Source organism: Scyliorhinus torazame, chromosome 6, assembly GCF_047496885.1.
Source record: "Scyliorhinus torazame isolate Kashiwa2021f chromosome 6, sScyTor2.1, whole genome shotgun sequence".
Classification (NCBI taxonomy): Eukaryota; Metazoa; Chordata; class Chondrichthyes; order Carcharhiniformes; family Scyliorhinidae; genus Scyliorhinus; species Scyliorhinus torazame.
This window is the reverse complement of record NC_092712.1, coordinates 289452477-289471634: the sequence shown is the minus strand read 5'-3', so window position 1 is coordinate 289471634 and position 19158 is coordinate 289452477. Positions and strand designations below refer to the sequence as shown.

Genomic DNA, 19158 nt, shown 5'->3' with positions numbered 1-19158 from the left:
CCAAGGCAGGCCAGCAGCACGGTTCAATTCCCATACCAGCCTCCCCGAACAGGCGCCGGAATGTGGCGACTAAGGGCTTTTCACAGTAACTTCATTTGAAGCCTACTTGTGACAATAAGCGATTTTCATTCAATTAAGCAGGCTAGGTTACCAGCATCCATCGATAAAATGTACGTGGTCAATCTGTGGGCTTTCATTGTAAAATAAATCGAACATTGTCATAGTGTCAAGTGGATAACTTGTTTATTGACAGCTGTGCAGTACATAGAACAAGCTTAAAATACTCTGAGAATCTGATGTAATATTTCTCAATATTCAATTGGCAGACTATAATTATTCTGATTCAAACCTGTACATAAAAAAATACATTTAACCAGATTTAAAAACCATATATATATAGCTCTTGGGATGTTCTTGTGGGTGATACTGGGAAGGCAATATTAATTGTCCATTTCTAGTTACTCTGAGTCGACCATACAGCAATAGGTTGGAGCACCATGTAGGCCAGACTGGATAAGAATGGTAAATCCCTTTCCCTTCAAGGTCATTGGTGAACCTATTTGTAAATCCAGCAGATTTCATGGCAGATTTTCTGATGGCAGCACATAAGCCAAGTGGTTTATTGAATTCAATTTTTGGAGGGATTTCGATCCGTCCCCAAACCATTGGGTCCCTGTATCCATGTAGTGCTTAGAAGTTGATAAGGATTCACCAATTTTGCTCTGTTTAGCCTTGTTGGAGTAATACAAAGGTTCTGACGCCGAGTAGTCGGAAAAAGTTGGACCTGCAACAGTTGTGAAGTTGACTGAGGGAAAGGCTATGTGTTGGTGCATTGGGAGGCTCTGAGTGGAATCTTATCAGCCCACATAGGCAGCTTCAGAGGCAGCAGGCAGGCAAAATTTGGAAAGCTACGTGAGAGGTTGGCTCCCTATGTTCTCACCTCCTTGCACTTTTGCCAGAGGTGTGTTTACTAAGACTAATCTCCAGCTGCCAACAGCGTCTCACTAGTATGAGCCCCTCCCCTGCTGAGTTACGGCAGCAATTTGTAGTGGCCTCCCAGCAGCAGGCCAGAGGGCTTGCTTTTGGTGTCTCCTCTCATTGGCCCAATGAATGACATACTGGTATCTAAAGGCTGCAGACCACAATCCTTCCAGTGAAGGTCTTTCCCCTCCAGCAAGATTGGCGTAAGAGCTGTGGATGGGGAGGCAGCTTCATAATTGGCCGCCTTGCAGGTTACCCGTTGGCATGCCACCAACCTGTGAAGGGTTGGGACCCAAAACTGGTCCTGAATCATGATCATAGGCAACATTGGTAAGATACCACCTACTGTGAGCCATTGGTTACCAAACTGAAGATCCCTAATAAACCCAGAGGCAGGCCAAAGATAATGACCTAAATGCAGATGACACCAGTTCAGATTATAATGAATCTACCTATTTGGAGCTGCGACCTTTCATGAGAATTCCAACAACTATTGATATTTTGACACCATTCCAGCCTAGGAATTGTAGACGCTGATTCATCAGAGTCGCTCAAAATATTCCTCATATAGTATACAGGATAATATAGATTCATGAGTACTCAATACTTATTAATCCTTAAGTAAATGCTTCAAGTATAATCATGAGTATACCTAAAGCACAGATTCCCAAACTGGGTTCCATGGATGCCCGGTGACCCACGTGACAAAGATCGACTGAAAGCCAGGTTTAAAAAAAAAAATTAATGCATAAAATAAAATGAGCGGGAGAGTCAGTTCCAGAAGAACATTGCAGCAAAGATTTAAACAAAAGAGCAAGGTGCAACGGCCGTAAATCGGAAAGAACGAAAAAGTCAAATTGTCCAATCAGAGGCTGGCCTCTCTGAGCATCGCACTTGTCAAGCTATCAGTAGCCAGCTTATGTGGAATCCCAGCTCTGATTAGCCAATTTAATGTTTTGCTTTTTCTGTTGCTGGACGCCAAACATAAAAGTGGGAGGCAGGGCCAGAGGGGCTGAGCGGCCTAAGCAGTGGCCGGGGAGAAGAGCGGGAGAGATAGTGGTTGGAGGAGCCGGGGAGGCAGTGGAGGGCAAGGAAAATTCTAAGTAAACAAACTCTTGCGACAAAAACATTCCCATCGGAGAGGCTGACGTGAGGGTGGCCATGGGAGGGGATTCATATGAGGGGAACCATAGCAGAGAGTGAAGTGAGGGGGCCATAGAAGAGGCAGCTTTGTGAGGGGCTATGTGGTTGAGGGGGGGGGGGGGGGAGAGGGAGGGGGAGTGCATACCATGTAGCTGGTGCGTGTAGCTCTATATATATATAGCTAGAAAAGACTTGTATACATTTCATTTCTGTGTTAGCACCTATTTAATAACAAAGAAGTGTCTTTGACATGATAAGAATATTTGGGGTTCCCCCGCTGCTCTTGAGAGGTCACCAAGCGCTCCGCATCTAGGAAAGTTTGGGAAACTCTGACTTAACGCATCGAGTGCCTCATGCACACCATTGTTTGGAAGTTGGTACAGTGGCACAGTGGTCAGCACTGCTGCCTCACAGTGCCAGGGACCCAGGTTCAATTCTGGCCTTGGGCGACTATGTAGAGTTTACACTTTCTCTCCGTGTCTGCGTGGGTTTCCTCCGGATGCTCCGGTTTCCTCCCACAGCCCAAAGATGTGAAACTTAGGTGGACTGTCCAAGCCAAAAATTGTCCCTTGGTGTCCAAAGATGTGCAGGTTAGGTGGGGTTAAAGGAATAGGGGGGGGGGGGAGTGGGGCGAGGTTGGGTGCTCTTTCAGAGGGTCAGTGCAGACTTGATGGGCCGAATGGCCTCCTTCTGCACTGTAGGGGATTCTATGGATTGTGATTCATGATTCTGTTTGTGTTGGCCCACAAACAGGTGACAGGCTATGTCATGGGAAGCAACATTTACATTTGCGGTCAGTGATGATGCCATCTCTTCAGCTTTATCTTTAGTTTTACGGTCGTTACTGTCAAAGCTGTGGCTGACAGCAGTATTACTGCATGAAACCTGTAGCATACAACTCTGAACAAGGCATCAATTTTTAAATCATTCAGAAGTATATTGAGGATTATTCAAATATTCATAAATCTGTTTGATTCACATAGGGACAATTTAAGAAGTCAGCATAATGATCCTTTCCTTTCTTCAAGCATCTCATAGTCTCACACATACTATTTTCATTTCAAATAATTAAACATTCTGCCTGAGGCAAATGTTGCCGAAAGACATCGAGCAGAATAATGCTCGAGAATATAATGCAAAGTGCAGTTCAATTTCATGTGCACATTTTTATAAAAATTCCCCTGAACTGAATACACACCAAAACAGCATTGAAGAGTATATGTAAAACAAACAGTTGAAGCATTGGGGTTGTTCAACTGTTTTTATAAAAGGCACCATCTGAAAGAGTGGTTCGATTGTTCTTGCGCCTTCTAGTAACTGCAGTGCGAATGGAGTCAGTGCAAATGCTAACGGCTTCTATCCCAGAAGGTCAATCGCTGCAGTGTCACAATTTTGCACTTGTACGTGTGTCTGTCTATGCTTTCATATGTGCATACATAGAAGTCATGGCCCCAAGAAAATCTCAGGAAGCAGATTGAGTTGACGGTTCATCTATAAAACAGCATCGCTATTGTCTTTGTTACATCTGTATAATGAAGACATTACATCTCTGGCGACATCTCACACAAGGAACTTTAATTAACTGAGTGCATTTTTTGTCATATTCTATGATCAGAGACGATGTTAAGACATGCCAATGCATTTTACAAGGTGTTTATGGGGTTTAGGCACAAGGTTTCGCAGTCTTCCCGCGTGTCAAATCTGTTTTTGTTTCCTCCACAGCCACCGTACCAGAAGCGACTGCAGCCCTTCTTTTTGTTATTGAAGAACCACTTTATGGTGTAATTGTAACAATTCCCTTCTTCCAGATTCAGTGCACACGCACCTGAAAGAAAAATAAACCAGGCTGGTGAAACACACCAATCGGGGCAATCTGCCAGGGGTTTTTTTTACATAAAAATTATTGGGGCATCATACTAACATCTGCATTTGTATAGCACCATTTTATTCTAAATCAGCTCAAATTACCTCAGAGAGTCCCACTGATTTCTGAGTGAGCATTTAGAATAGAATTCCTATGAACTCTTCCTGGGTGGACAAATGGTAATCCTTTAGAGATTTGGCACATGGCAATATCTTTTCTCCGTCTAGTCATCACCTTTATTTGACGACTATGGTGAGCATTTTAGTAGGATGCATTCACTCTGCACTATAGGCGAGTCTGCTTATTCAGGCGCTGGAGAATGTTGATTGTGAGCCTCTCCCTGTTTTTGGCAGGTTAACAATGCGTCAAAGATTGATCCGTTTGCAAAACGATCAAGCTTCCATGTCTAGATTCACAACTGGCTTTAACATACAGAGGCTGTCATTTCTGTTACCTGGGATTTTCTTTCCGTATAATAGTTACAAGACATAATTTTATCATGCAACTCATTCAATGCTGTATATCAGCAGATTTGTTTCATCGAACCACAAATGATTCTGAAGCACAACACCCGTCAGAAACTAAATTCTGAGATGGGGGCGTGGAGCGACAGGCAGATGAAGTGGAATCAATGACAGAACATGCAATATGTTCTATGTTCTATTAAAAGTTTATTGGATAAACATATGGATGATAATGGTATAGTGTAGGTTAGATGGCTTTTGTTTCGGTGCAACATCGTGGGCCGAAGGGCCTGTACTGCGCTGTATTGTTCTATGTTCTAATATTTCCGGTAGAATCCCTACAGCAAATTAGTATTCAACAGCCTTTAATGTGTGATTATGCTGATGTTGAATCTTGATATAGTCGTGTTAACGAAGAACATTAAGCTTTATTTTACAACAAAACCATTTTTTACTAACACTATTCTAAAGGATTTATATAATGTCGAAGATTAATACAGTTGGAAATAATGGTCTAACACTAACTTACACTAAGATATTACAAAGCTACTCTAATATGCAACTGCTATCAACTGCTCACTACCACCTTGTCCTGGAACACATGGTGCATCTGGGTCAAATGTCTGCATACTTGCAAAACATATAACTTATAATACACATACAGATGATGATCTACTGATATTATATACAGATGTTAGGCCACCTATCATCACACAGCCTACAGATTAGGCACTTTCCCATTCCTATGACTAAGTGTTGATGCTGGGGCAGGATTCGTGGACATTCAAGACAGCAAAAGTGGCGCCGAACCTGGACCAATTGAGCAACTGTGGAGGGGCTAGCACTGGCGCGAAGTGGAACACAATCCACTCCAATGAAAAATGGTGCGGATTCGCCCGGTCCGTGATTGACACTCGGGAGGCTGACAAGCTGCAGCCGTACATTCACATTACAATCCGCGCACACACTCATCCCAGCCAACAAGATGGCACTGGTTGTGCTGGAGCGCGCCCATACAGCTGATGGGTTGGCTGGGGCCAGAGGGTACCTAAGGGAGTGCCCTGGGGGGACACCTATACGACCTGTGGCCCTAAGTTCACAGTGGACTGTCAGCGGCTTCCGCAACTGCATGGCTGTCTTTCCGGCTGCGGCAATGGTGTTCTGTGTCCGTCCACCCAGACCCCACAGCCTACCTCCTGATCATCCCCTGCTACTGCCCCCAACCCTGGCAGAAGCCTCCCTGGCCAGCGGCACAATTGTCAGCAAACTACGGCAATGTCGGACACTTTCTGTACCACCTCTCTCCCTCAGCATCCACAACGCCGGTTTCACAATTTTTAAAAGTCGGGAACCTGGCCCATCGGAGGCAGAGAATCACGGAGGCCCCAGAAAATACAGAGTCGGGCCCGCTAATGATGTGCAAACAGTGATTACTGTTGGTGCGTTCTGGACTGCATAGATGGTGCGTTCCGGACTGCATTGACGCTGCTGTTGAGGTGACGGAGAATTGCGATTTGGCCTCAAATCGGAGCCCGCCGCAGTTTTGGCATCAGAACCTATTCTCCGCCCACTCGCGTTTTACGATTTCGGAATCTGCCAAGGTAGAATCCCGCCCTATATACATGAGGCTGAGCTACAACTTACCAGGTGCTCTCTCCTTTCCAGTCAGCCTCACCCTGGCTGACCATTTATTACAGTGCGGCGAGCTTGCACTACTAATGAGCACAGGGAAACAAACATCCTCAATTGGATGTGTCATGTGCAGGTTATTATACAAGGATGCCTGGCCATTGAGGTATCCTCTTCCTGTAGCATAGCATCAGAAATGGCCGCCACTAGTGTTGGCGCCACTGAGGATTGGCAACTCTTGGGGATAGGCTACTTAATTGGCCACTGCTGGCAATATGCCTCCCTGGGAATTACCACCAGCTGAAGTTGGCACATCTCCTGCTTTCCCAAAACTCATATTTCATATATTTCTCTTTACTTACCATGATTGTTGGTGTAAATTTGAGGTTCCTCAGTAAATTCCGTAGTAACCAACCTGTAATTAAGGGGAAAGGCTTTACCAACTCGAAAAGTTCTTTATCGCAGTTTTAACAACATTTTACAGTTATCTATAAAACATACAGTTGTAAATTAAAATATGGTTTTGTTTCTTCTTTTTTGACTGTCTCCTGAGATTCTATTCTTCTGCATTTCTTCATGAGGTCTGGCGGAGGATAGCTGTTGATTCCACCTGCAAAGTAAAGGAAAAAACCTTTAGATAGAATGAGGATTCTCAGCTTTAAATGCCTCAAATTTCTGTTGGGGTTTGAAGGAAACCTGCTATTTCTGATAGGTAAAAGGATCATTGATTTAGCCGTTTTGTTATAAATACTAAAGCCCAGTTCAAAAATCATTTTAAAAATGGATCCCATCATAAGGCTGCAAATGTGATGAAACACAGCCTCAGATTACAAAAGCACATAGCTTGCAATAATAAAAGCATGGATTTTGTAACATTTGCAGTCGAACTAGAAACAAATGCAGCATTTCTACTGAAGGTCAAATTGGCATTATAGTTCATATGAACTGTCCATTGTTCAAATGAACAGAATCGCAGAGTTCAGCAATGATAAGAGCAGAGTTTGCATTCCAACACACATTTAAGAATTCCACATGCAACATTTATGTTAATTTTAAAAGTTCAACGAGATAATGTCGCACATTGAGGACTGACAACCCAATCAACAAATCAAACCAATCAGTATGTTACAGGGGTAGAGACAGATTGACTCAGATTGATAACAAATTCCTTAAAAAATAGAGGTCCGGGCAGCCATTTTCATTCCGGAATCACTCTATACTGTATGCTTGACTATCTACTATCTTTATTTAGTATTTCTACTCTAACTCTAAGTCTGCGCAAGCTGTTTTTCTTTGAGCAAGAAACCGTTACTGTATTTTGAAAGTTCAGATCATTTGTACGCTACTAAGTTTAATTATATCACTTAAAATCTTCTGCTGGCAGGGGCTTTCTTGAGAATATTTGATTTGTAACCACAAGAAGATTTCAAACTCTCAATTATAATCACTAGACACCCAATAAAAATTTCATTTCGCATCCGAGACGAGTAGTGCAAATTTCTCCTTAGTTAGGTGTATACGAGACTACACTTAACCACGGGTAGATTTCATCAGAGTTCCTCCAATCCCCTACCGTAACTTTGGCAGACGTTGCTGCTTTTCTGGAATTTCCAATGCCGGTTATGATGAGAAAGTGGAAAAGCTGCACAGAAATTTACCCCAAAATAATTTAGCAATTACATTTTTATTTATTTTTTAATTAATTAAAAAAAAAAAAATTTAGGGTGCCCAATTCATTTTTTCCAATTAAGGGGCAATTTAGCGTGGCCAATCCACCTACCCTGCACATCTTTGGGTTGTGGGGGTGAAACCCATGCGCAAACAGGGAGAATGTGCAAACTCCACACGGACAGTAACCCAGAGCCGGGATCGAACCTGGGACCTCGGTGCTGTGAGGCAGCAATGCTAACCACTGTGCCACCGTGCTGCCCCTTTTAGCAATTAAATAACTGACTGATTAAATTACCCGCATCTTCCAGTCCAAAGCAAAACAATTGAACAATTTTAAACCAAAAATGCAAAACATTATTAACAGTTATTTAAATAATGATTAGATAGGCCTTTATCCCTGTGCGAAACAAAATATGGACAATCTCTGGGAATATTTTCCTTTCTGGCTAAGAAATAACTTTTTCTGCATTTTGGTTTGTGGAAATGTTACTGTTCGCCATTCAAAGTTTACCCCCATGATCTTTTTGGTGTTGCACAGTGTTCAACTGTCGAATAATATTGACAAAGATTAGAAATTAGACTTAAATAAAAGCTGCGGATGCTGGAATCTGAAACCAAAAGAGAAAATGCTGGAAAATCTCAGCAGGTCTGGCAGCATCTGTAGGGAGAGAAAAGAGCTCACGTTTCGAGTCCAGGTGACCCTTTGTCAAAGCTAAAAGACATAGAATGTGGGAGATATTTATACTATGGCGTGAGGGAATGAAAGATGAGTCACAGCCACAGAAACCAAAGGAAAAGAGTGCTACTGGCAGTCCCCAGAGAGAATAAAAGGTGTGAAAGCCTAAACAGCAGAGAAACTAAAATCAGAGGGTAAGCTGTGACAGATGTAGGGGGGAGGGGGAAGCAAAGAGGAGAAAAGGTAAGGAGAGGGGGGGATAAGATTATATATAAAGAAAGACAAGGAAGAAATAAAATGTAAAAGACAGTTAAAATGAAATGGAATGAAAACAAAGGGGTCGAGGTGGGGTAGAGCTAATCATCTGAAGTTGTTGAATTCGATGTTGAGGCCGGAAGGCTGATGCGTGCCTAACCGGAGATGAGATGCTGTTCCTCCAGTTTGCCTTGAGTTTCACTGGATCATTGCAGCAGGCTAAGGACAGGCATGTGGGCATGGGAGCAGGGTCTTGTGTTAAAATGGTAAGCAACAGGAAGGTCAGGGTCCAGAATGCGCACAGAGCAAAGGTGCTCAGCAAAGTGATCTCACCCCAGTCTACGTTTGGTCTCTCCGATATAGAGGAGACCACATTGGGAGCAGCGAAAGCAATAGACCAAATTGAAAGAGGTGCAAGTGAAATGCTACTTAACCTGGAATGAGTGTTTTGGGCCTGGGGTGTTAAGCATGGAAGAGGTAAAGAAGCAGGTGTTACACCTTCTGTGATCACAGTAAGAAGTCTTACAACACCAGATTAAAGTCCAACAGGTTTGTTTCAAATCACTAGCTTTCGGAGCACTGCTCTTTCCTCAGGTGAACGAAGAGGTATGTTCCAGAAACATACCTCTTCATTCTGGAACATATGTTTCTGGAACATACCTCTTCATTCACCTGAGGAAGAAGCAATGCTCCGAAAGCTAGTGATTTGAAACAAACCTGTTGGACTTTAACATGCTGTTGTAAGACTTCTTACTGTGATCACCCCAGTCCAACGCCGGCATCTCCACATCATGGCTACCATCGACACCGCAAACTGCCGGCTCAAAGTGGAGAGGATCTCCAAGATGATCGCGCATATAGACACTGACATTAAGTTTCTACAAAGATGCAAGAAAGCAGACAAGATCCCGAAAGGGCTACAGATCACAAACCCACTCAAGTCGACAGAGACTACACTGAGAGACTCTGCCGTCGCACCTCTCTCACACTCCTCAACCACCTCGTACACAAGCTCTACAGCAGATGCCGCAATGTGGAAAGCAAGATAGAGGCCATATTCTCAACCTGCGCTCAGACCAGCTGCGGAACACCGCCAAACAGATGAGACAACGATACTACACCACCTATATGCACACCAAAAACAGGAAGCTTGAGAAACTCGGCATCACCACCAGCAGCAACCAAGCCTTCCCCGGTACCACTATAGAAAACAACACAGGGAAATCTATTGTCAACTTATCATAGAATTTGCAGTGCAGAAGGAGGCCATTCGGCCCATCGAGTCTGCACCAGCTCTTGGAAAGAGCACCCTACCCAAGCCCACACCCCCACCCTATCCCCCATAACCCAGTAACCCACGCAACACTAAGGGCAATTTTGGACACTAAGGGCAATTTAGCATGGCCAATCCACCTAACCTGCACATCTTTGGACTGTGGGAGGAAACCGGAGCACCCGGAGGAAACCCACGCACACATGGGGAGAACGTGCAGACTCCGCACAGACATTGACCCAAGCCGAGAATTGAACCTGGGACTCTGGAGCTGTGAAGCAATTGTGCTAACCACTATGCTACCGTGCTGCCCTACACCCTTCAACCAGATAAAATTGAAGTCCTCAGCAGAGGGCTCAATTTCTACACCACCACCAGAATGGACCCCATCAGTCTCGCGGCATACACGGAGGAATTCATCAGGCGAATGAGGCTCCAGGAGTTCTTCCGCAGAACACAAGAGGCTGACAGCGAACCCAATGAATCAACCAATGAACTGGGACAGCAGACCGAGAGATCTGCGGTGCGGCCACCGAAGAGGAAAGAGTCGAATTGGCCCCTCCGGAAGGCCGCTGCCCTAGACTCGACATGTATGCTCAATGCCAGATTCATCAGTCGCATTGACAAGACAGCCCCGAACGTCACCCAAGCACAACACAACGTCATCCGCGCTCTCAAGACCAACAGCAACATCATCATCAAACCAGCAGACAAAGGAGGGGCCACCGTCATACTGAACAGAATGGACTACTGCAAATAAGTGTACCGACAACTCAAAGGAACACTACAGACAGTTACCTGCAGATCTGACCAAGGAACACACCTGCCAACTCAATGGACTGATCAAGTCCTTTGATCCAGACCTTCAAAGCACCCTACGTGCTCTCATCCCACGTACTCCCTGCGTTGGAGATCTCTACTGCCTCCCGAAAATACACAAGGCCAACACACCAGGCCATCCTATTGTATCAGGCAATGGGACCCTGTGTGAGAACCTCTCTGGCTACATCGAGGGCATCTTGAAACCCATCGTACAAGGAATGCCCAGCTTCGGTCATGATACGATGGACTTCCTACAGAAACTCAACACCCATGGACCAGTTGAACCAGGAACATTCCTCGTCACAATGGATGTCTCGGCACTCGACACCAGCATCCCCCATGATGCTGGCATTGCTCAGTGCTAACACCGACAACTGCCAATCTCCAGATGCAATTCTGCAACTCATCCACTTCATTCTGGATCACAATGTCTTCACCTTCAACAACAAGTTCTTCATCCAGACGCACGGAACAGCCATGGGGACCAAATTTGCACCTCAATATGCCAACATATTCATGCACAAGTTTGAACAAGACCTCCTCACTGCACAGGACCTTCAACCAACATTATACAGATATATTGGTGACATTTTTTGCCTTTGGACCCACGGCGCAGAATCACTGAAACGACTACGCAATGACATCAGTAAGTTCCATCCCACCATCAGACTCACCATGGACTAGGCTATAACGTCGGTTGCATTCTCTGACACATTCATCTCCATTAAGGACGGTCACCTCAGCACTTTGCTTTACCGCAAGCCCATGGATAACCTCACGATGCTCCACTTCTCCAGCTTCCACCCTAAACACATTAAAGAAGCCATCCCCTATGGACAAGCCCTCCGTATACACAGGATCTGCTCAGACGAGGAGGAGTGTAACAGACATCTACAGATGGGATATGGCGCTCGACTCATCGATCAACAGTTCCAACCCACCACAGCAAAAAACCGCACCGACCTCCTCAGAAGACAAACACGGGACACAACCGACAGAGTACCCTTCACCGTCCAGTACTTCCCCGAAGCGGAGAAACTACGACATCTTTTTTGCTGCCTTCAACACATCAACGATGAAGATGAACATCTTGCCAAGGTCATCCCCACAACCCCACTACTTGCCTTCAAACAACCACGCAACCTCAAACAAACGATTGTTTGCAGCAAACTACCCACCCTTCAGAACAGCGACCTCGACACCACACAACCCTGCCATGGCAATCTCTGCAAGACGTGCCAGATCATCGACATGGGTACCACCAATACACATGAAAGCACCTCCCACCAGGTACTCGGTGCATACTTGTGCGACTCGACCAACATTGTCTACCTCATACTCTGCATGAAAGGGTGTCCCAAAGCGTGGCACATTGGCGAGACCATGCAGACGCTGCGACAACGGATGAACGGACATCGCGTGACAATCGCCACGCAGGAATGTTCCCTTCCAGTCAGGGAACACTTCAGCAGTCAAGGACATTCAGCCTCTGATCTTTGGGTAAGCGTTCCCCAAGGCAGCTTTCAGGACGCACAACAACGCAAAATCACCAAGCAGAAACTTATAGCCAAGTTCCGCACATGAGTACGGCCTCAACCGAGACCTTGGATTCATGTCACATTACATTCATCCCCCACCATCTGGCCTGGGCTTGTGAAATCCTACCAACTGTCCTGGCTTGAGACAATTCACACCTCTTTAACCTGGGGTTACCCCATCTCTGGATCTGTAAAGACGTAATTACCTGCAAATGCTTGCATTCAAAGCATTGTCTTGCATCTTTGACTTTGTCTGTATATATATGTTTCTGGAACATACCTGACAGTAGTCAACTATTTTCTGATAGGTAAAAAGGCTATTTGAATGTAAATATTAAAGCCCAGTTTTAATACCCATTTTAAAATAAGGATTTCAGTACTCATAAGCTTAGACAATGACAAAACACATAACTTCAACAGAAGCACAAAAGCCTGACACATGCACAAACTAATTGTAGATTAAAACAACATTTTTGCTGACAAAATGAACAAGCCATTGTCCGAATGAACAGATTTTCAAAGTCAGTTTGACAGTAAGAAATAAGCTGTACCAGTGATCGAGATCAAGGTCAAGTAAGCACCGTAGCAATATGAAGGCACCATTGTCCAGAATGTGGATAAAGCAAAGTCAGCAGAAAACCAGTAAACCAGCGAATCAAATGTATTTGATTCTCACCCAAACCAATTAGGACAACATAGAGGTGTAGACAGATGGCTTTAGACTGATAAAATTCTCCTTAAACATGATGGTCCGTACGGGATCACTCTATACTTTGATCTAACTATTCGCTATCTCTATTTCCACTTTTCCATTCTACCTCTTGAATTTCATGCAAGCTGTTTTGCTGTAAGCATGAAACCATTTCTGTATTATTTTGAAAGTTAACTTGTTTATAAGTTACTTCTCTTCAAGTTCTTTTACTAGCCGGACTTTATTGAGAATAGATTTAAGTTTCTCTCAATTGTAATCACGTAGAGGCAATAAAAGATTCTTATTTGCATCCGAGAAGTGTAACTCAAATTTCTACTGAGTTTTAGTGTTGCAAGCCTACACTAGATCCGCATGGTAGATCTCTACAATACCTTTTTATTCACCTGAGGAAGGAGCAGCGCTCCGAAAGCTAGTGATTTGAAACAAACCTGTTGGACTGTAACCTGATGTTGTAAGACTTCTTACTGTGCTCACCCCAGTCCAGCGCCGGCATCTCCACATCACACCTTCTGTGATTGCATGGGAAGGTGCCATGGGAGATGGGAGAGGTGTTGGGTACGGTGGAGGAGTGGACTAGATTATCTCGAAGGAAACGGAATGCTGACAGAGGGAGTGAAGGGAAGATGTGTTTGGTGGTGGCATCATGCTGGAGTTAGCGAAAATGGCAGAGGATCATACGGAGGCTGGTGGGTGAAATGTGAGAACGAGGGGGACTCTATCCTTGTTTATGGAGGGAGGGGAGGGGTCGAGGGTAGTGGTGTGGGAGATGGACTGCATACTGTTGAGGGCCCTGTCCACAACTGTAGGTGGGAAATCACATTGAGGAAGAAGGAACACATTTTCAAAGCACCACTTTGGAAAGAGGCATCGTCGGAACAAATGCGACGGAGGCGAAGGAGCTGAGAGAAAAGGATGGAGTCCTTACAGGGTCTAGGGTGCGAAGAGCTATAGTCCAGATAGCTGTGACGGACTTTGATCAAATCACACCATAACCTTCTAAATTCCAGGGAATATAAATAGTTTGTGTAATTTCATCTCACAACTTAACCCTTGGAGTCCAGGTATCATTCTGGTCAACTTTTTCTTCACCCTCTCCAAGACTAATATATCTTTTCAAAAGCTGGGTGTCCAGAAATGCTCACGTGACTTCACATATGGTTTAACCAAGGTTGTTTTTAGCTGAGGTTATATGAATAAAAATTAATATTGAACAAATTAATTAATAAAAAAATAAATCTTTAGATTATTACTGCACTTACTTGCCAGGTTTTTCAGAAAAGCCACTGCAAATCTTTGTGCATATTCCATCTCAGCCTCCAGGGCTCTGTCCAGATGAAGTAAATGTTGATCAAAAGGAAAACTGACAAACTCCTCCAGGACTGTGACATTAGTTACCTCCCCAAGGGCCAGTGCAAGCATTGTGAAACCTTTACATTTGGCTTCTTGTGCTATTTCCAGTAATTTCCTCTCATCAATACTCGTTTCCCCTGAGAATATCGTAAAGATAACCTTGTAGGTTTGCTGATTTGTGAGATTTGAGAAGAAATTCTTCAAGATCCATTCAATGGTATTGCCAATGCCAGAGGAACCCTCGAGCTGACTGAACGAGTCTTGGATGTGCCTCTTCTTCAATGTTTTTGTGGTGTAATCCAGAACACTAAACTCCAGGTTAAATGGATCTTTCCCATACCTTGGAGCGGAATCTGGTGGGGGCTGTACCAGGGCCACCCGGGGATGAAGATCAGAGGCTTTCGGTTCTGTTGAACTTAGGAATGTGTTAACCATTGAGGTTAAGAAACGCTGAACTGTTTCTGATTGAGTAGATTCCATTTGCTGTAAGTCATCAACAATGAAAGCTATGTCCAGGTTTACTGGGAGAATGGATGGCTGGGCATCTCTGAGACACAGGTCATATGGTTCACATTGATCTATAAAAGAAAAAAAATTCTTTGTTTACATTTTATAACTTTTCCTCTACAAAGTGATGAAAATGTTACAACTGGCTTAGCTTCATGTTGAGTTAATGGAACTCCAGAGTCATGGCACAATATCACCTCTTGGCGAAGCAGGCTGAAATCTCCTGGGGAGGACAGTTGCTTCGGGACCCACTCTAGATTTACATTTCAGCCGCTGAGAATTAGTGCAAAACAATCTGCTTCACAACAATACTAAGGGTGCATACAAAATAAATAAAGAACAGCATGCTCTTGACAGTAACACAATTTACATTTATATAATGTGGCACGATCCCATTTGATGTTCTAACTGAATGGAAAGATCCCAGAATTGAACCCTGGCTCAACAGGTCGTGGGCTGGATTCTCCGTTTCTGAGACTAAGTGTTGGCGCCAATGGAGCATGTGTGGTCTTTCGTGGCTGGAAATCGGCGCAAACCCCTCACCGATTCAGGGACAGGTGAGGGGCTAGCACCAGTGCCGAGTGAAACTCCTGCAGATCGCACCGAAAACTGCCAGAGAATGGCCGGGTCCCAGGCCACGCATGCGCACGGCTGATAACCTGTACCGGTCACGCCGTAAAACATGGCACCTGTGCGCGAACACTTACCCGTCAACTTTGACCCCACAGCCCATCCCCAGGCCACCCCACATCTGTATCAGAGGCCCCAACCCCCCTGGCCAACGGCACGGATCCTGGCTGAGTGTGGCGGCGCTGGATAATGTCCACAGGTGGCACGTCGGGTTCCCGACCGCTTGGGACCACACGTGGCCGCACCATCGGGAACACAGCCCATCGGGGGGTGGAGCATCATGGGTGGGCCGGCCGATGACGCAGCAACGGTGTTGAACTGATGGGCGGCGCGCGTACCGATGATGCTGGTTTGGAGGGGGCGGGGCATGGAGGACCGGCGTCAAACTGGCGCCCGCACCAATTCCGACGTCGGAATCCATTCTCCGCCCGATTGACGATCACAATTTTGGATACTCCTTTGTGCCATCGTCTTGGCTGGAATGAGGTGAGGGGAGTGTTTATAGGCAGCTCCAGCTTGTCAGAATCTTCAACCCTAATCCTGGCCCCAGCGAATCAGACGGCAATGGGAATTGCTCTCAAATCAAGTGGACAGAGTGTTGGCCCATTTGCGTGTCCTGAATCATGGATGAGTAGCGCCCCCAATGAGAATGATAATTGCACGCTATTCAGTTCTGCCGGGTCCCCCAGCCCCATGTTTCTCGACGGCGCATCATTCGCTGGCAGCAGAATGCTGTCTTCCTATCACTTGTTTATGAGGTTTCCCAGTGTAGCCATCCCACTCCGCTGGGAAAACCATGGGTGGGGATGTGCTGCCGGTGGGAAAAGTGAATCGCAACTATTGGAGACTTCCGCCTTAGTCTCCCAAACGGAAAATCTCGGCCCTTATTTATAATGTTTACCAATACAAATATAAATCCCTTAAAACTACCTTTGTTTTCCTAACAGATGCTATGTTCCTATAGTTTTCACATCAAAATCTTGAAGCACTTTCTGAAGGTCCTGATCAGTTTGAGATGTTTAAATGGAATGCAGCAATATCCTTACACACACCCATCACATCTGAAGCACAGCATCTCCAGCTGTGCAATTTTTAAAAATCCATTTATGGGATGTGGACATCACTGGTTAGGTCAGCATTTATTGCCCATCCCTATTTGCCCTAAGGTGGTTGTGAGTTTCCTTCTTGAACCACTGAAGTTCCTGACGTACCACTGAAGTTCCTGACGTATAGGTACATCCACTGTGCTGTTAGGGAGGGAGTTCCAGGATCTTGACCCAGTGAAAGTGAATGAACGGCGATATATTTCCAAGCCAGGATGGTGAGTGACTTGGAGGGTAATCTCCAGGTGGTGGGGTTCCCAGGTATCTGCTGCTCCTGTCCTTCAAGATGGTAGTGGCTGTAGGCTTGGAAGGTGCTGCCTAAGGAACTTTGGCGAGTTCATAGATCATAGAATTTAGAGTTCCTGCAGTGCATCTTGTAGATGGTATACACGGCTGTCATTATTCGTTGGTGGTGGAGTGATTGAATGTTTATGGAAGAGGGAACAATCAAGTGGGCTGCTTTGTCCTGGATGGTGTCAAGCTTCTTAGAAGTTGTTAGAGCTGCACTCATCCAGGCAAGTGGAGACTATTCCATTACACTCCTGACTTATACCTTGTAGACAGGGTTTGTGGGTTCTGTTATTCTCCCACAGCACAACACTGGGAGCACTTTACAGCATCATATACTCCCGTTTGGGTACTTAAGTCTTCATTTGGGGATTGACCCCACAACTTTCTAACCCAGATGTCACCAAGCAACCACAAAAAGAAAGTCAATAACTGAACAACAGAAACTAGGGAATCAAGGATGTGACCTTTGGCCATATTTAGCCCATCTTAGTGCTGGCAATGATACAGGTACCACAACCGATTCATGTCCTACTGGAGGTCGAAATCATCCCTTTCTGCCTCCAACCCCCCTCCCTGACCTCTCTGACATGTCCTCCCCTGCCCCACCCACACTCTGCCAGCCTTGGAGAGCTGTCGGTGTCCGAATGGCCAGCAGCTCTATCAGGCAGGAATTCTTCCCGTTGGGTAATGGAAGCCTCCCTTCATTACAATTGTTGGCCAAAACATTAAAGTCGGGCAGGCAAGCCAAGGGGAGGCAGGGTTGCCTCTGACATTTGCACTGGAGTGCAGGGACTCCAACTTCAGCAGAGGTTTACACATTTTTATTGTAAATTCATTCCAAGTTCGAATGAAAATCATTTCAGGTGCTCCGTCCGCATCATAGAAGTTCATTTAAAAATCCTACCAAAGCACAATGTGCACAAGAGGAATCGGTGCAACAATTCTTTGGAGGCTCGTTGCTGACTTGGCAGTACAATTACTTGAGCTGTGGCTTCAGTATCGACCTTGGTTAAATGAATTGAAATAAATGCAAAAATCAGAAAACAAAAATCAGAAAACATTAATATTTTGAAAGTGATATTAATAAAATCATGTCATATGTTCCGCCCAGAAATCATAGACAAATTAGAGCAGAAGATCATAAAGTCTGAGATACTGCAACTAATTATTTAACATGTATTGGTATAAGATAAAGCACGGGAGCATTGTGGATAGCACAATTGCTTCACAGCTCCAGGGTCCCAGGTTCGATTCCAGCTTGGGTCACTGTCAGTGCGGAGTCTGCATATCCTCCCCGTGTGTGCGTGGGTTTCCTTCGGGTGCTCATGTTTCCTCCCACAGTCCAAAGATGTGCAGGTTAGGTGGATTGGCCATGATAAATTGCCCTTAGTGTCCAAAATTGCCCTTAGTGTTGGGTGGGGTTACTGGGTTATGGGGATAGGGTGGAGGTGTTGACCTTGGGTAGGGTGCTCTTTCCAAGAGCCGGTGCAGACTCGATGGGCCGAATGGCCTCCTTCTGCACTGTAAATTCTATGATAATCTATGATAAAATAATTGCAAAATAAAGTACAGTGAATTATTAGTAAACATATCAACAAACAGTTTTAAATCAACGTGAAGAAATCGTGTGATTACGTGATGACGCATTGTGTAAGAGATCACATGTTGAGATATCGGACGTTAGTTAGCCCAGGGAGTGCGGACAGAAAACAATTGTTGAAGAAGCTGCTAAATTACAGAATAATCTGCTGTTCATTATAGTCCTTGTGGTCTCTGATTTGGAGCCCAACACATTTACAGAACCAATATAGCTTAATGCAACATGAAATGACACAAATATTGTTCTAATTTTCTGAGCTGTTTTTCATATAGGCAAAAATATACAATTACTTGAGCTGTGGCTTCAGTATCGACCTTGGTTAAATGAATTGAAATAAATGCAAAAATCAGAAAACAAAAATCAGAAAACATTAATATTTTAATAATGGTGCGGGAAGAGAATTGATTGGAAGGATCTAGGGCAGAATTTAATGGGTGGTGGGATTCCTGCCCTGCCACCTGAAGATTCAGTGGCGAATGTGTCCCCACTGATGTAGACTGACCCTCAGCCATTTAACACTCTGAGGAGAGGAGAGGAGATCGCGCCTCAGAGAACTGCCAGCCGATCAGATTGACCAGTCCAGCAATGCAACCTGGAGTGATTGTCACTGCTGGGTACTACCCCTCGACCCCAAGATACAATGTCCATG

General features: G+C 44.8%; 1 protein-coding gene across 4 annotated transcripts in view; it reads right to left on the bottom strand.

The window, feature by feature from the left end:
* Positions 1 to 226: 226 nt before the first annotated feature.
* The window catches only part of LOC140425488 (collagen alpha-6(VI) chain-like), a 175389-nt gene continuing 156457 nt past the window's right edge, over positions 227 to 19158 (bottom strand). For all 4 annotated transcript variants that reach the window (XM_072509806.1, XM_072509808.1, XM_072509805.1 and 1 more), the window contains exons 29-33: positions 17814 to 17913; positions 14288 to 14956; positions 6583 to 6691; positions 6444 to 6496; positions 227 to 3949 (exon numbers count right to left, since the gene is read on the bottom strand). In XM_072509806.1, coding sequence (XP_072365907.1) covers positions 3768 to 3949; positions 6444 to 6496; positions 6583 to 6691; positions 14288 to 14956; positions 17814 to 17913 — 1113 coding nt within the window. In that variant the 3' untranslated portion in view covers positions 227 to 3767. The remainder of the gene's footprint in view (positions 3950 to 6443; positions 6497 to 6582; positions 6692 to 14287; positions 14957 to 17813; positions 17914 to 19158) is intronic.